The sequence below is a fragment of the Orycteropus afer genome, unplaced genomic scaffold, assembly GCF_000298275.1.
Source record: "Orycteropus afer afer isolate SDZICR_OR568_19922 unplaced genomic scaffold, OryAfe1.0 scaffold00018, whole genome shotgun sequence".
In the NCBI taxonomy this organism is placed as follows: Eukaryota; Metazoa; Chordata; class Mammalia; order Tubulidentata; family Orycteropodidae; genus Orycteropus; species Orycteropus afer.
Window position 1 is genome coordinate 2,172,509 of NW_006921605.1, and position 17,258 is coordinate 2,189,766.

At 49.8% G+C, this 17,258-nt stretch overlaps 1 protein-coding gene across 1 annotated transcript in view; it reads right to left on the minus strand.

Annotated features, from left to right (window-relative positions):
• Window positions 1-17,258, minus strand: part of RPTOR (regulatory associated protein of MTOR complex 1) — a 428,490-nt gene that overhangs the window by 25,464 nt on the left and 385,768 nt on the right. The window contains exons 22-24 of the mRNA XM_007959595.1: window positions 17,007-17,110; window positions 15,813-15,996; window positions 13,335-13,445 (exon numbers count right to left, since the gene is read on the minus strand). Of these exons, the coding sequence (XP_007957786.1) occupies window positions 13,335-13,445; window positions 15,813-15,996; window positions 17,007-17,110 (399 nt within the window). The remainder of the gene's footprint in view (window positions 1-13,334; window positions 13,446-15,812; window positions 15,997-17,006; window positions 17,111-17,258) is intronic.

Below are 17,258 nucleotides of genomic sequence, written 5' to 3' on the forward strand. Positions count from 1 at the left end.
CAACTCACAGCGACCCCTCCTTGGGTTTCTGAGGTGGTATCTCTATGGAAGTAGACCGTCAGGCTTCCTTCCGAGGAGTGGCCGGTGGGTTTGAATGGCCAGACTTCTGGTTAGCAGTCAGATACCTTAGGCACTGTGCCACTAGAGTTTTGCTTCTTCTTTTCCATGCGTGTGTACTTCCCACTTTTTCTCGCCTTACTGCTGGGTCAGGATCTCTGGTGGGATGCTGGACAAGAATGATGGAAGTCGACATCCTTGCCTTTTTCCTGATCTTAGAGAAGCACCCAGTCTTTGACCATTGAGTACCACGTTACCCATTCTATAGGTAAGAACGTTTCTTTCTAGTCCTTGCTGGTTTTGTGGTGGTGGTTTAACCGTGAATGGCTGCTGAACACACTCCATGCAATGCTGCTTGAGCTACCGCATGGTTTATCTTCTTTCATCCGCAGAGATGATCAAGTACATGATTAATTTTCAAATGCTCAATCAGCTTTGCATTCTTGGAATGAAACCACTTGCTGTATCATCCTTTATGCAACCTGCTGCATTTAATTTGCTAAGATGATGTCGAGGATTTTGTGGTCAAGTTCCTAAGGGATACTGGCTTATAGTTTTCTGTTCTTGCAATATTTCCATCTGGTTCTAGTATCCGAGGAATGCTGGCTTCATATGATGAGGTGGGATGTGGTCACTCCAATACCAATTGCTGAGATGCTATAGAATTGGCCATTAATGTTATTATCTTAAATTGTTATTGTGATTTGGGTGAAAGTTGACAGAACAAATGCATTTTCCACACAGCAGTTCGTACGCACTGTTTCATTACACTGACTGCAATCCCCATAATGCAACAGCTCTCCTCCCACTTCCTCCCTGTAGTTACCGCTTCCCTGTGTCCTTCTTTCCTATGCATTCCTGTCCCCCTGAGCTGTCTCCCTGTGCAAACACTGCCCTTCTGTTCTCCCATGATCGATCACTCTAAGGAGTGTATCTACCTGATGTAAATGTACACCCTGTGTGCCTGTCTATTGTTTGTCTAGAAGACATAGGAGTGAGTTTAGTTCCAGACCTGAAGGGTAATTAGGGGCCATAGTCCCTCATCAGGCTCTGTCAGAGCAGTAAACCTGGTCTTTTTTTTTTTTTTTTAAATGATTTTGAGCTTTGCTCGACATTGTGCTCCCTCTCTATCCAGGATCTCCTGCACTGATCCTTTTCTGAGTGGTTGACAGTGCTAGATGGGCACCATCTAGTTCTTCTGGTCTCACAGTCATATAGGCTGAGGATCATGTGGTCTACCAGACACTTGGACTAATTGTTTCCATGTGTCTTTTGTTTCATTCTTCTTTGCTCTGGATGAGAAGAGACCCATCATTGTATCTAGGTGGCTGCTTGCAAGCTTTTAAGGCCCCAGTCACTACTCACCAAAGTAGGATGTAGAAGAATGCTTTTGTGTAATATGTTATGGCAACTGAGCTTGATGTCCCCTGTGACCATGGTCCCAAGCCCACAAGTCCAACTTCTCACTCCCTCAGGGTGGATGGCTATCAGAATTGGCCATTATTCTTTAAGTATTTGGTAGAATCTTCTAGTGAAGCCATCTGGGCCTGGAGTTTACTTTGTTGAAACATTTTAAACTACAAATTCATTTTCTTTAAAAGACATAGGACTATTCAGTTTATCTATTTCTTCTTGAGTGAGTTTGGTTTATGTCTTTCAAAACATTTCTTTACTTCATCTCAGCTGCTAAGTTTTTGGGCATAGAGTAGTGATGGAGTGTTGATTTTACTGTATTTTTTCGTTTCATTGATTTTTGCATTGTTTTTCTCTTCACTGTCACTGATTTCACCTTTGTTTCCTTCCTTCTGCTTGGTTTAATTGGCTGTTTTTTTCTTTTTAGTTTCCTATGTTGGAATCTAAAACAGCTGATTTCAGTCATTTGTTGTTGTCTAATAGAAGGATTGAATTCCCCACTGTTATTGTTGTTAGGTGCCACTGAGTAGTCTCCAACTTACAGCGACCTCATGTACAGCAGAAGGAAACACTGCCTGGTCTTGTGCCAGCACCATGATCCTTGCTATACCTGAGCCCATTGTTGCAGCCACTGTGTCAATCCATCTCGTTGGATTGAGGGTCTTTTTTCATTGACCCTCCATTTTACCAAGCATGACATCCTTCTCCAGGGAATGGTCCCTTCCTACAACATGACCAAAGTAGGTGACACGAAGTCTGGCCATTCTTGCTTCCAAGGAGCATTCCAGCTGGATTTCTTCCAGGGCAGATTTGTTCATTCTTCTGAAAGTCCATGGTACTTTCAGCGCTCTTCGCCAGCACCACAACCGAAAAGCATCGACTCTTCTTCGGTCTCCCTTTTTCACTGATCAGCTCTCACGTGCTTATGAGGTGACTGAAAATACCATGGCTTGTGTCAAGCACACCTTAGTCTTCAAGGAAACATCTTTGCTCTTTAGTACTTGAAGGAGGTCCTTTGCAGCAGATTTGCCCAATGCTATACGATATCTGATATCTTGACTGATGCTTCCATTGGTGTTGATTGTAGAACCAAGTAATATGAAGTCTTCGACAACTTCAATCTTTCTCCATTTATCATGATACTGCTTATTGGTCCTATTGTGAGGATTTTTGTTTTCTTCATATTGAGGTGTAATCCATACTGCAGACTGTAGTCTTCAATCTTCATCAGTGTTTCAAGTCATCCTCACTTTCAGCAAGCAAAGTTGGGTCGTCTGCATAACACAGGTTGTTAATGAGTCTTCCTCCAATCCTGATGCCACGTTCTTCTTCATATAGTCCAGCTTCTCAGATTATTTGTTCAGCATATAGACTGAATAAGTATGGTGAAAGGATACAACCCTGACACCCTCCTTTCTTGATTTTAACCTATGCAGTGTCCCCTTGTTCTGTTTCAACAAGAGCCTCCTGGTCTATGTACAAGTTCCTCATGAGCACAATTAAGTGTTCTGGAATTCCAATTCTTCTCAATATTACCCATCATCTGTTATGATCAACACAATTGAATGCCTTTGCATGGTCAATAAAACACAAGTAATCATCTTTCTGGTATTCTTTGCTTTAAGCCAAGATCCACCTAACATCAACATTCTGCGTCATTCTGCGTCCTCTTCTGAATCCAGCTTGCATTTCTGGAAGTTCTCTGGTAACCATTTTTGAATTATCTTCAGTAAGATTTTACTTGTGTGCCATATTAATGATATTGTTTGATAATTTCCACATTCTGTGGGATCACCTTTCTCTGGAATGGGTACAAATATGGACATTTTCCAGTCAGTTGGCCAATTAGTTGTCTTCCAAGTCTCTTGGCATAGCCGAGTGAGTGCCTCTAGTGCAGCATTCTTTTGTTGAAACATCTCAATAGGTATCCCTTCAATTCCTGGAGCTTTGCTTTCTGTCACTTCCCTCAGTGCAGATTTGACTTCTTCCTTCAATACCATTGGCTCTTGATCATATGCCACCTCCTGAAATGGATGAACACCAACCAATTCTTTTTGGTACAGTGACTCTGTGTATTCCCTCCACCTTCTTCTTTTTTAAAGTGTGATTTGGGTGAAAGTTTACAGAGCAAATTCACTTTCCATACAGCAGTTCACATATACTTTGTCTCACGACATTGACTGCAATTTACCACAATGCAACAGCTCCCTTCCCACTTCCTCCCAATAGTTACCTCTCCCCTGTGTCCATCCCTCCATGCCCCCCTGCCCCCCAAGCTGTCTCCCTGTGCATAAGCAGCCCTTCTTTCTCCCATGATTGTTCTCTCCAAGGAGTCTATCTACCTCAGGTAAACATTCAACTCATATGCCTGTCTTTTGTTTGACTGGAAGTCAGAGGATTGGGTTCAATTCCAGACCTGAAGGGCAGCTAGGGGCCTCAGTCTCAGCGGTTCCACCGGCCTCTATCAGATCAGCAAACCTGGTCCCCCCCTTTTTTTTCCAAATGATTTTGAGTTTTGTTCCACATTGTTCTCCCTCTCTATCCAAGAGCTCCTACATAGATTCCCCTCTGAGTGGTTGACAGTGGTAAACGGAAACCATCTAGCTCTTCTGGTCTCATAGTCGTATAGGCTGCGGATCACATGGTGTACCAGTCACCAGGACCAATTGTTTCCATGAATCTTTGGTTTTCCTCTTTCTTTTTTGCTCTGGATGAGGAGAGACTCATCGTTGCATCTAGATGGCTGCTTGCAAGCTTTTAAGATCCCAGTCACTACTCGCCAAAGTAGGAGGTGGAACAATGCTCTGTGTAGTATGTTATGCCAATTGTGCTTGATGTTTCCTGTGACTATGGTCCCGAGCCCACAGGTTCAACTACTCAGTCCCTTTGGGTAGCTGGCTGTGACCAAGAAGTGATCACACAAGAAAAGGTTTATCTATGGAAGGAAATTTTCTTTATTGGTTACCAGGCATGCATGGGAGGGGAGAGGAGCGAACACTGTTAGACAGGTAGAGATAAGTATTGTTTGGGTGATGAGAAGGGCAATGTACCAATTGTGAGTGATCAACATGGTGGCATTGAGGAAGAGGAAGACAGGGAGGTACAGACAACCATGGGAATATGGGTGGATAGATGGGGAGACAGGCTGAACTATTACATATGTCTATGAAGCAGGGAGTGTACCCAAGACCATGTATAGGATTGGCAGACAATGTCCTATAAGTGTATTTATATGATCTGAATTCCCAGGTATATAGTAGAGCTGACAAGGGACAAGGTTGTAGTCACTTCTTGGTCACAGCCAGCTACCCAGAGGAACTGAATAGTTGAACCTGTGGGCTCAGGACCATAATCACAGGGGACATCAAGCACCATTGGCATAACATACTACACAAAATATTGTTCCACCTCCTACTTTGGTGAGTAGTGACTGGGGTCTTAAAAGCTTGCAAGCAGCCATCTAGATGCAACGATGGGTCTCTCCTTGTCCAGAGTAAAGAAGAAAGAAGAAAACCAAAGATTCATGGAAACAATTAGTCCTAGTGACTGGTACACCATGCGATCTACAGCCTATATGACTATGAGACCAGAAGAACTAGATGGTGCCTGGCTACTACTGTCAACCACTCATAGGGGGATCTATGTAGGAGATCCTGGATAGAGAGGGAGAACAATGTGGAACAAAACTCAAAATCATTTGGGGGGGGAAAAAAGCGGAGGACCAGGTTTGCTGGTCCGATAGCTCCCAGTGGAACTACTGAGACTGTGGCCCCTAGCTGCCCTTTAGGTCTGGAATTGAACCCACACCTGTGGCTTGCAGCCTAACAAAAGACAGGCATATGAATTGAACATTTACCTGAGGTAGATACACTCCTTGGAGGGAGCAATTGTGGTTGAAAGAAGGGCTGTTTATGCACAGGGAGATAGTTCAGGGGGCAGGGGTGCATGGAGGGATGGACACTGGGAAGAGGTGACTGTCGGGAGTAAGTGGGAGGGGAGCTGTTGCATTGTGGTGAATTGTAGTCAATGTCATGAGAGAAAGTGTATGTGAACTGCTGTATGGAAAGTGATTTGCTCTGTAAATTTTCACCCAAATCACAATTTAAAAAAAAAAAAAAAAAAAGAAGCGACTACAACCTTGTCCCTTGTCAGCTCTACCATACACCTGGGAATCGTTACAGATCACAAATAAACTTGTAGGACCACTGTCTGCCAACCCTATACACGTTCTTGGGTACACTCCCCGCTTCATAGACATACTTAATAGTTTAGCCTGTCCACCCATCTATCCACGCGTATACCCACATTTGCCTTCACTGACAACGCAGTACTGTATGTGCAAAAGGGTTCATCTTTGCTGTCTGTACCTCCCATGCACCTCTCTCTGTCTCCCTCTTCCTCAATGTCACCATGTTGAACACTCACATTTGGCACATTGCCCTTCCCTTCACCCAAATCAATACTTATCTCTACCTATCTAACAGTGTTCTCTCCCCTCCCCTTCCATGCCTGGTAACCAACAAAGAAAATTTCCTTCCATATATAAACCTTTCCTTGACTTTTACCATAACAGACTAATACGGTATTTGTCCTTCTGTGATTGACTTATTTCGCTCAGCATAATGTCCTCCAAGTTCATGCACATTATGCGGTGTTTTTCAGATTCTACGTTATTCTTCAGGGTTGCATAGTATTCCATTATGTATATGTACCATAGTTTGGTTATCCATTCCTCAGTTGATGGACACTTAGGTTGTTTCCATCTTTTGACTATTGTAAATAGTGCTGCGATGAACATGGGTGTGCATATGTCTGTTCTTGTCATGGCTCTCACTTCTTTAGGATATATACCTAGTAATGGAATGGCTATGTCTAATGGTATTTCTAATTCCAACTTTTTAAGGAATCATCACACTGCTTTCCACACTCTCCATCTTCTTTTGATATTTCCTGTATCATTCAATATATTGCCCATAGAATATTTCAATATTGCAACTCAAGGCTAAAATTTCCTCTTCAGTTCTTTCAGCTTGAGAAATACGGAGTGTGTTCTTCCCTTTTGACTTTCCAACTGCAGGTCTTTGCACATTCATTATAATAATTGACTTTGTCTTCTTGAGCTGCTCTTTGAAACCTTCTGTTGAGCTCTTTTATTTTGTCATTTCTTTCATTTGCTTTAGCTACTCTCCATTCAAGGTTAAGTTTCAGAGTCTCTTCTGACATCCATTTTGGTCTTCTCTTCCTTTCCTGTCTTTTTAATGATCTTTTGCTTTCTTCATGGATGATGTTCTTGATGCCATCCTACAATTCCTCTGGTTTGCAGTCATTGGTATTCAACGCATCAAATCTATTCTTTAAATGGTCTAAATTCAGGAGGGATATAATCCATATTTTGGGTCTCGTGAACTTGTTTTAATTGTTTTTAACTTTATCTTGAACTTGCAAATGAGCAGTTGATGGTCAGTTCCACAGTCAGCTCCTGGCCTTGTTTTGGCTGAAGATACTGAATTTCTCCATTGCCTTTTGCCACACATGTAGTCAATCTGATTCCTGTGTATTCCATTTGGAAAGGTCCACATGTATAGCTGCCGTTTATGTTGTTGAATAAAGATATTTCCAATGAATAAATAGTCATGGTCTTGAAAAATTTTTATCATGTGTTCTCCAGCATTATTTCTATCTCCAAGGGCAAATTTTCCAACTACCGGTGATTCTTCATTTCCAACTTTTGCATTCCAGTCACCAGTGATAATCAGCACATCCTGATTGTATGTTTGGTCAGTTTCAGACTGCAGAAGTTGGTAAAAATTTTCAATTTCCTCATCTTTGGCTTTGATGGTTGGTGCATAAATTTGAATAATAGTAGTATTAACTGGCTTTCCTTGTAGGCGTATGGATATTATTCTATCACTGGCAGCATTGTACTTCAGGATAGATCTTGAAACATTCTTTGTGATGATGAATGCCATACCATTCCTCTTTAATTTGTCATTCCCAGCATAGTAGATCATATGATTATCTGATTCAAAATGGCTAAAACTGGTCCATTTCAGCTCACTAATGGCTAGGGTATCAATCTTTATGAGTTCCATTTCATTTTTGACAACTTCCAGTTCTCCTAGATTCATACTTTATACATTCCATGTTCTGACTGTCAATGGATGTTTGCAGCTGTTTCTTCTCCTATTGAGTCGTGCCACTTCAGCAAATGGAGGCCCGAAAGCTTCACTTTATCCATATCACTAAGGTCGGCTCTACTCTGATGAGGCAGCTCTTCCCCAGTCATATTTTTGAGTGCTTTCCGACCTGAGAGGCTCATCTTCTGACTATCGGACAATGTTTCAGGGCTATTCATAAAATTTTCCAGTAATACATCAGGTAGTGTTTCACTACTATTCATGAGGTTTTCATTGGCCAATTCTTTGAGAAGTGGATGGCCTCGTCCTTCTTCCAAGTCTGTCTCAGTCTGGAAGCTCTAGTGAAACTGGTCTACCATGGGCACAGCCTCCAGCCTCACAGCAACACACAAGCCACCACAATACGACAAACCGACAGACAATTTCGTCTCCCTTAGCTGTTCCAACCACTCTGCTCACTTCCTGGGCTTATCCCTACCTGTTCCTGCTGGCCCTGTCTGCCGCCACTCCCCACCGCCTGGGGGCTGTCCCCTAGCCGCCTTACCTGTTCCGGCAGCCGGCCCTGTCTGCTGCCGCTCCCCACCGCCTGGTGGCTGTCTCCCGGCCGCCTTACCTGTTCCAGCCACCGGCCCTGCTTTAGTGCCTTCCAGATTTTGCTATGTTGTGTTTTCGTTTTCACTGAGTTTAAAGTACTTGGTAATTTCCCTTGTGCTTTCATATTTGGCTCACGGACTTTTTAAAAGCTCTAGGAATGTGCTGTATGGTTTCCAAATAGTTGAGGTTTTCCAGAGACCTAGTGATGATTGATAGTTTAATTCTGTTGTCATCACAGAATGTACTTTGTATTATTTCAATCTTCTACATTTGTGAAACTTCACTTCATGGCTTAGAGCGTGGTCTCTCTTGGTGGCTGTTTGCGCCCATGAAGATGTGCATTTTGCCGCTGTTGGGTGGGCATGCCATGAGTGTTAGGGAGACTGAGAGCCCGCCGAGAGGCCCTGCACTGGGGTCTCCCACCCGTCCGCTCTATCCATGACTGAGAGGATGCTGAGATCCCCAGTGGCCGCCCTGGACTCACCTTGTCTCCTTTCAGACCTGCTGCTTCTGGCGCAGGAAGGTGAAGCTCTGCAGTCACACTTCCACCCTCACCATCATCACTGCAGTCCCTGGGTGGGGCCCACTGGTAAGTGCTCTACTACCGGCTTGAATCCGACCTGAGGTGCCTCGGAAGGCAGGCCTGGTGACCTGCTTCTGTAAAGTCAGAGCACGGAGCACAGTTCCACTCGGACACGTGGGGTTGCCGTGAGCCGGCCGACCTGACGGTCACTGACCACGCCCACAGCACTGCGGAACGCCCTCTCCGGCCCCCGTCATCCTGCTTGTTCTGAAGTCTGCTTGTCTGGTGTGAGCGTGGCTGCCACGGCCTTCTCCTGGTTGGGATCTGCCTGGTGTCTCTTTCTACCTCATAGACTTTGGACCTGGCCACACGATCATATCGAAAGAGGGTTTCTTGTGGACAGCCCAGAGTTGGGTCTTTTTAAAATACAATTTGTCAGTCTCTGTCTTTGCACTGCTGATGTCAGACTGCTCACGTTTAATGTGGTACTGAGATGGCTGGACTGGAATCTGCCGTCTGCTGGTTCTGCTCCACGTTCCAGCTGCTTTGTTTTCCTTCCCACTTTGGAGGAACAGTGTGGCGGCTTTGACTCTGCTGTCTCCACTGTCGGCTTATTAGGAACCCCGGTGATGCAGTTGTTAAAGTGCTCAGCCACTGACCAAAAGGTCAGTGGTTCGAACCCACCAGCTGCTCCACAGGAGAAGATGAGGCAGCCTGCTTCCATAAAGATACACAGCCTTGGAAGCCCCGAGGGGCAGCTCTACTCTGTCCTATAGGATCACTGTGAGTCAGGGTCCACTCGATGGCAGTGGTTTGGCTGGGTGTTGGTTTATTAACATGCTCGGCTGCTAACAGAGGCTGGAGGTCTGAGTCCTTGAGACGCCTCGGGAGGCAGGCCTGACGACCCACCTGTGTGTCATCCGAGCAGTTCTGCTCTGACACCCACGGAGGCGCCACCAAGAGTCAGCTGACCTGGTGCCCACTGCAGGCGGTGGAGATGGGTGCATCATCAGTACCTCTTTACAAGTGCTTAACGATCGCCCTCAGATTTCCAATACACACCTGTAATAAGCTGCCGCTGACTTTCAAATACAACTCTGCTGCTTCACGTGTAACCTAAGAGCCTCGTGGCAACGGACGCCCAGGACCTCCTGCCATCTTTTCTGCTGGAATCGGCATGGATTTCGCTGCTCCACGTGCTGTGAACCGACATACACTGCCACTAGCTTTGCCTCACAGAGCCAACTATCTCTGAGAGATGATAAAGGACAACAAGCGTCCTTTCTATTCACTTCATTTTAATCACCTGAGTTCGTCGCTTCTTTCCGTAGGTTCAGGTTTCTCTTGAGTATCGTACTCATGCTGGAAAAGCTGCCTTCAGCATTCTTGCTTGTCAAGGTAGAGAGTGAGCGAGTAGACTCCTGTGTTATGTGTGTTACAGAGCCCAGGACACCCGCTTCTACAGTCTGCACAGACCTAGGAGCCTGGACATTCCCTGCTGCACTGGAAGGACCAAAGCTGGCAGAGCCGGGACAGCCGCTCTGCACAGCTCTGCCATGATCAACATCACATTTGGGCTTCAGGACCCTGTACAGTGGCGGGTGGCCAGGCCATGGGGCTGACACCTGTCACCTTCATTCCAGGGGCACCCCAGATTCATCAGTGCAAGTCCTCAGACGTCCCCAGGGACACAGACAGGACACAGAGGAATAACTACGCTGCCTCTGCAAAAAGGGGAGTGTGACCTGCGCCACAGAATAGGCCCTGGCACGTGCTTGCACCTGACGAGTGACAGGTAACATCTGTGGAGAGGGAGGAGCCCGGGGGACAGACAGCTAGGTACCTAATAGCCGAAGGGTCGGGGGTTTGAACCCACTCAGAAGCACCTCAGAACACAGGCTTGGTGACAGCTTCTGAGAAAGCAGCCACCGAGACTGGAGCAGCCCTGCTGCACGCGCCTGGGGCCCCGGGAGCAGAGTCGGCTCGGCAGAGACAGAGAATGCAGAGCGGTGCTCAGACGAGAGCTGAGCCCTGGCTGGCGCCGTCCTGGGGACCTGTTCCTTCAGCCAGCTCCTGTGAACTGGGCGGGCACACGTGCCCCTATGCCTGCCTCAGCGAACTGGGGAGGCCCGGAGGGTACAAATGGCTACAGGCCCAGCTACCAGCCAGAGGGTTGGGGCTTGTGTACATCCAGAGGCATCACAAAAGAAAGGCCTGGTGGGCCACTTCTGAGAATCAGCCACTGAGAACCGTCAGGTGCATAGCTCTGCCTGACATATGGTCACAGGAGGCAGAGCTGACTTGATGGCAACGGGTTTGGTTTTCTGTGGAAGTAAACTGTGCTCAGGAAAAGACAGCCAATCCACTCATCTGCAGTCTCAGAGAGCGTTGGGGTATCTGTGGCACTCCCCCTTTGTTGGACACACGTGACCAAGAACTTTAAGCAGAGCCAATGAGCACCACGCTGAGTGATGGCCACCTTCACAGTCACGGCCGCCCTTCACAGCCACGGCTGCCTGCATGGCCACGGCTGCCCTTCACGGCCATGGCCGCCCTTTAGGGCCACAGCCACCCTTCACAGCCACGGCCATGTTCCTTTCTCGTCTGACCCTGCTCTCCCTGAGCACAAGCCCACACCAAATCACCTTTGACATTGAGCTGGTTCCTGTCTCTTACACAGAGCAGCCCCTAGTCCTAGAGGATGACTCGTTCCCCACGTGCCAGGGTCTGCTCACCAACACCCAGTTGACTGCGGCCACGTCCCCTCCTCTCAGCAACAGCACCCTTGGGCCGGCCAAGGTGCTTTCCTCAGCCTGCGGATGGACGGCCCCTCTACAGCCCTGGGAGGGAAGAGGACCTGGACATGCTCCTGGACCGTGAGGGTGCTGGCCACGGCATGACCCATGCGCCGCAGTGGTCCTTTGGGCATGTTTCTGTGGCGCTGTTGCCCCTGACTATAAAGGAATGTTGCAGTCAGTGCAGGGAATACAGAAAGATAGGAGAGGTGGGAGGAAAGCTGAGTTCAGTGCCCCCACAAGCACCCCCGGGGATCCCGGGCCTAAGATTCGAGGCCTTGCAATCTTCTCTGTGCACACGGGAGTGGGTGTGGCGGACAGCCACGGCCGTTCTGCACGTCCAGTGTTTTCACCTCTGCAGACGTCTTGTCATGAGAACCGCTGACACACTCAGCTTTTCAAGCTCTGAGTTTCAAAGCCCCGAAGGCACCTTGTGAACTGCTTCCTGATTTCTAGCCAAGCTCGCTGCTGCCGGACTTGGAAGTCCAGCCTAGGCTTCACCCTCACCTCTGGTTGCTTCCTTAAGGTCCCATCTTAGCAAAGCCGTCTCTGGGCCACAGGATGTGGCTTTCAAGGCTTCTGCTGCTGACCGCCAACCGGTGGTCTAGAGAACCTGGGCCGCTCACCTCCCAGGTTCACCTGGAAAGCAGAAGGGGTCCCTCTCTGCTGGCTCTGCAGCGGGGAGCTCGATAAATAGCTTATCATGTGCCTCAGGCACCGGCACTGGTTGGTTGGTGCTTTTACTGAGGAAAATCAGTGTTTGGGGTGGAAGAAGGGGTGCAGGGAAGGGCTGTAACCAAAAGCCTGAATATTCTGCTGCAAGAAGGTTATTTAGATGCTTGGCTTGAAGCACAACCAGGGAGCTATGACTTTTACTGCTCAGTGATCTACACGAGGAAGAAAAATGGCTCTCCAAGAATATGTTTTAGACGCAGGAGAGTCTGAGAATGAGTTTCCAGAAGGGCTCCCTGCAGGGAGGCTGGCGCGAGGATTCTGCACTGACAGCTACCCCCACTCCCGCCTGTGGTGACATGTGGGCTGTCACTCATGTGTGGCACGAGCCTCCGGATCATGCTCACAGCTGGCCCGTGGGGATGAGCTCCGAGAGGGGCTGCCGAGAGCCGCCCACTAGAACCAGCCCAGTGCTGCATCTTTCAAAACCTGTTTGGTGTCGTGGGCCCTGAGAGCTACTGTGTGTCCTGGTATGGCCTTGGACACCCTCAGCACTGGGGGTCAGAGAACCTAGGGGGCATGTAGGTAGGAGGAGACGGCAGAGAGTGTGTGTGTGACCACGTCAGCCTGAGCAGGTGCAACGATGTGTGAGCAGATGTATGCATGCATGTGTGTGCGTGTGTGCAGTGGGTACGTGTGTGTGCAGTGGGTAGGTGTGTCTGTGTGTGCAGTGGGCATGTGTACATACAGATGGGAGGCAGAGGAAGGCCTGCCTCAGGCTGGTTTATCCAACGGGTGAACTCTAGCTCCCGTGACAGTCTGGCGTCTGGCCACGACCAGCTCAGCATGGGGGTGAAGCCCTGTGGGGCCAGTGGTGTGGATGCCGCCCAGGGCCCTGTGCTCCCTCCCACAGCCCAGGCCACAGGCTAACGGGAGCCCCAGTGAGCCCTAGGCAGGGGCGTGGGCCTCAGGGGGAGCACAGCTCTGGACATGTGAGGGGCACTGGGGCTCAGGCACCAAGACTAGATGCTGGGAAAACCGAGGAGGAGGACAGCACAGAGTGAGGGTCCTGGGGCCTGGCGTCTGCACACAGCAGTGGGAGGGTGTGGCCCCATGATGGGACCCCCAGTGCTAGGAACGAACCTTCATGACAGGCTGAGCAAAGTATCTGGCGCTCCAGTCACAGAAACCTGTCTGCACAGCGGCCGAGATGAAGCTCTTGTGCTCCGCGGTGTCATCAGCGTCATCTGTGGTCTTCAGGGGGCGTGGGAGAGACAGAAACAACAGTCAATCTCTGGGTACAGGGAACATCCCTGAGTGAGAGCAGGGACTGTCCCCAAGAGGGTGAGAGCAGGGCATTGGCGAGGACTGTCCCTAAGAGAATGACAGTGGGGATGCTGGTGGGAACCATCCCCGAGAGGGTGACAGTGGGGACACTGGTGGGGACTGTCCCCAAAAGGATGAGAGCAGGGCACTGATGAGGACCATCCCTAAGAGGGTGACAGTGGGGACGCTGGCAGGGACCGTCCCCTAGAGGGTGACAGTGGGGACGCTGGCGGGGACTGTTCCCAAGAGGGTGACAGTGGGGACGCTGGTGGGGACCATCCTCGAGAGGGTGAGAGAAGGGCACTGGTGAGGACCTCCTGTATCAGGTGACAGTGAGGTGACAGTGGGCACTCGTGGGGATCTCCTGTATCGGGTGACATCGGGGCATTGGTGGGGACCTCCTGGATCAGGTGACAGCAGGGTGACAGCGAGGCGCTGGTGGGGTTCTGGCACTAATGGAACATGTTCTGAGTTTCTTCTCAGTCTTATCCATGTGACCAAGAAGCCTCAAGTGTGTGAGGTGTGTGGAACCAGACGTGGTGACGCTTGCTCCCAAAGGCATGGACAAGGCCACTGTCATCTGCACTGACCTGCTAACGACTGGATTCCAGAGTGCACAGTGGTGTTGTTCCTGCTGACCCACCCGGCTCTCCCATAGCCCCCTACGGCCATGCACCTGGTGCACCCTGAACTGCTGCCTCTTGACCTGGGTGCTGACCGAGGGAGGGAAAGCCACGATGATAGGACAGCCATGGTCCCTGCGTTCGTCAGGGAGCAGCTTATGAGTGCTCACTCCCTCATGAATGAAAACACCACTTCCTGTCCCTCTTGAAATTATTCTCAAGTAAGCGGGGAAAAAACCCACTGCTGTCATGGCATTGTGCCTAAGGCACTTGACTGCTACCAGAAGGCTGGCGGTTCAAACCCACCAGCCACTCCTTAGAAGGAAGATTGGGTAATCTACTTCCATAGTTATAATGCCTCGGAAACCCAAGGAGGGGTCACTATGAGTCGGATCCGACTTGACAGCAGTGTCTTCGGTTTTTTTGGTTTGGTTGAGTCAATTCCAACTCCCAGCAACCCCCACTGAGTTTCCAAGGCTGTAAACCTTTACAGAAGTAGACTGCCTCATCTTCATCCTGTGGAGCAGACGGTGGGTTCAAATCGCTTACCATTTGATTAGCAGCCCAATGCCTTCCCCACTGCGCTACCAGAGCTCCTTACTAAGCTAAAGGCATGCTAGGATGCTGATAGAGAAGCACATGACCCTGAGGGTGGCAGCCACACCAGGCAGAGTGGACTTCTGTCCATCAGGAGGGGGTGCAGAGGAGTGCCACGCTCTCACTCATTTCTGGACATTACATCATGGGGATGAGGACGGGAGCTGTGGGCCCTGCGGTGTCACAGAGATGGGGCCGCACAAACTCGGGGCACACTTATCAGGCAGCATGTGAGCGACAGCCAATGGTGGCCCCAAAGGTGGCACTATCCATATGGAAAGGGGCAGCCACTCCGGCCCTGCTGCTGGTTATGGCCACCTGGCCCCACAGCTGGTTACGGCTGCCCCTGCCCTGCTGTCAGTGAGCTGTGATGCCACATGGTTATGGCCACACTCAGAGCAGAGCGTGTCAGTCTGTTAACAGCATCTCATCTGTGGTAGTTTAAGTTTGTGTTCAACCTGGCTGGGCCTGGTTGAGTGCCTGGACAGCTGGATGTAGTATTCCCCAGGATGAGACTGGTAATCAACTCCATGGTGGGATCTACTGTGAGCAGCTGAGTAGCTGCTTTGGGTATGTGGTCTGCTTTCTGTATGTAAGAAACAGCTTTGGGAATGGTCTCTAGCCTATGGCACGCTTGGACCCTTCATGTAGCCATGTCATTGTTCAGCAGCCTGCCATGCTGTGCCAATCTTGGGACTTACAACAGACTTGAATTAATGGCCTGCTGTGTGGTTTGGTAACATTGGGACTGTGCCATTTTATTTGTCGACCTTGGGCTTGCTTATCAGCCTCAGCAGCCAGCAGCTGTCTTGAATGAAGAGCTGCCTCTAGCTTCAGCAGGCCAGGAACAAGAGGCAGAGCTGAAGCCCAAGGTCGAGGGGCTTTCACCCAGCCCCTAGAGCCTGGCCCTTTGAACTTGGACTTAAAGCCGCCAAACTGTAAGATAATAAACTCCTATTTGTTAAGGCCGTCCCGTTTCAGGTATACTTCTGTCCGGCATCAGGGAACCAGAGCATCAGTGGATGAGAATTGTGTTTGGAAGCCACGGGGCACCACGAAGAGTCGCATCTCCTACCTGGTCTGGGCCCTTGTCGAACATCTTCCGTGTCCGGGGGAACTGGTGGGAGTGGGGTGTGTACTGCGCCCCCACGGTGCCTGTGGCTCCTGGCCGGCCTGTGGGCAGGTCACGGCTGACCGGCTGCTTGGCCACGTCATTGGTCAGGCTGGAGCTGCTTGTGCTGGGCGTCGGTGGGGAACCCCTGCCGTGGGGGAGGAGAGACATCATGGTCACCTGGGCCACTGTGGAGCATCCAGAGGACCTCCTGGTCCCTCCCCTGCCAGATGCTGCCTGACAGACCACAAGCTCGGCTGGCCTCATCCCCAGCAGAGTGTCCTTGTCACCCAAATGCCAATGGGACTCCAAAGGCCACTTCTGTGGTGAGTTAGTGACTGGTGCCAGTGCCGCCAGTGAGCCTGCAGGCCCCTCTTTCATTCCCTAATGCAGAGAAGGCCACACACCAAGCTGACTGTGCGTGGAGCCAGCCTGGGAAGGGGCAGTGTGTCTGCTCCACTCCAGTCAGACCCAGATGCAGGAGAGAGGAGGGTCTGCCTGGGGATAGCTGCGAGAACAAAGATCCTCCCTCAAGCAATTCTGACGGCCACAGAAACCTGGCTCCACTAGGTTTGCTCCCAGGGTGCGTGACTGAAAGAGAGGAATACAGGAAGGGGCTAGGCAGTAGGGGTCAGTGTGCACACGAGTGTGCATGAGAGTGTGTGTGTATGTGCACACACTGGAGGGAGGGGGAAGACAAGGTACAGGGTCAGTGTGTATGTGAGTGTGTGTACGTGCACACATCAGAAGGAGGGAATGAGGACAGGGTCAGTGTGCACACAAGTGTGCACGAGAGTGTGTGTGTATGTGCACACACTGGAGGGAGGGGGAAGATAAGGTACAGGGTCAGTGTGTACGTGAGTGTGTGTGTACATGCACACATTAGAGGGAGGGAATGAGGACAGGGTCAGTGTGTACGTGAGTGTGTATGAGTGTGTATGTACATGCACATGTCGGGGGAGGACATACAGGTCAGTGTGCACGTGAGTGGATATGAGAGTGTGTGTGCATGTGCATGTGTCAGAGAGAGGGATGGGGAAAAGGGCACAGGGAAGGAGGAAAAGAGATGATTCAAAGGACGAGGTATAATCCCAGGACATCGGCAGGATGCCCCCAGGATGAGAGTCCCCACAGGCACAGCCATCGCGAGGCACTTACCCCACAGGGTGAATGAGTGTGCTCTTGTTGGTGGGGCTGGCTGGGGCCGACTGCGTGAGGGAGGAGGTGTCGAGGATACGCTGGGGCCGGGCGTTCATCGTGGCCTGGAAGAGCGAAGTCACCATAATTAGGGGCCTGGGAAGAAGGCTTGTTGGGGTCAAGAGATAAAAGCGTGAAGTCCAGTGGGGGACTATCGTCTGGGGTCTCAGGGTGAAATACAAGGTTGGGGGGCTCGTGGGTGGCTTCAGACAG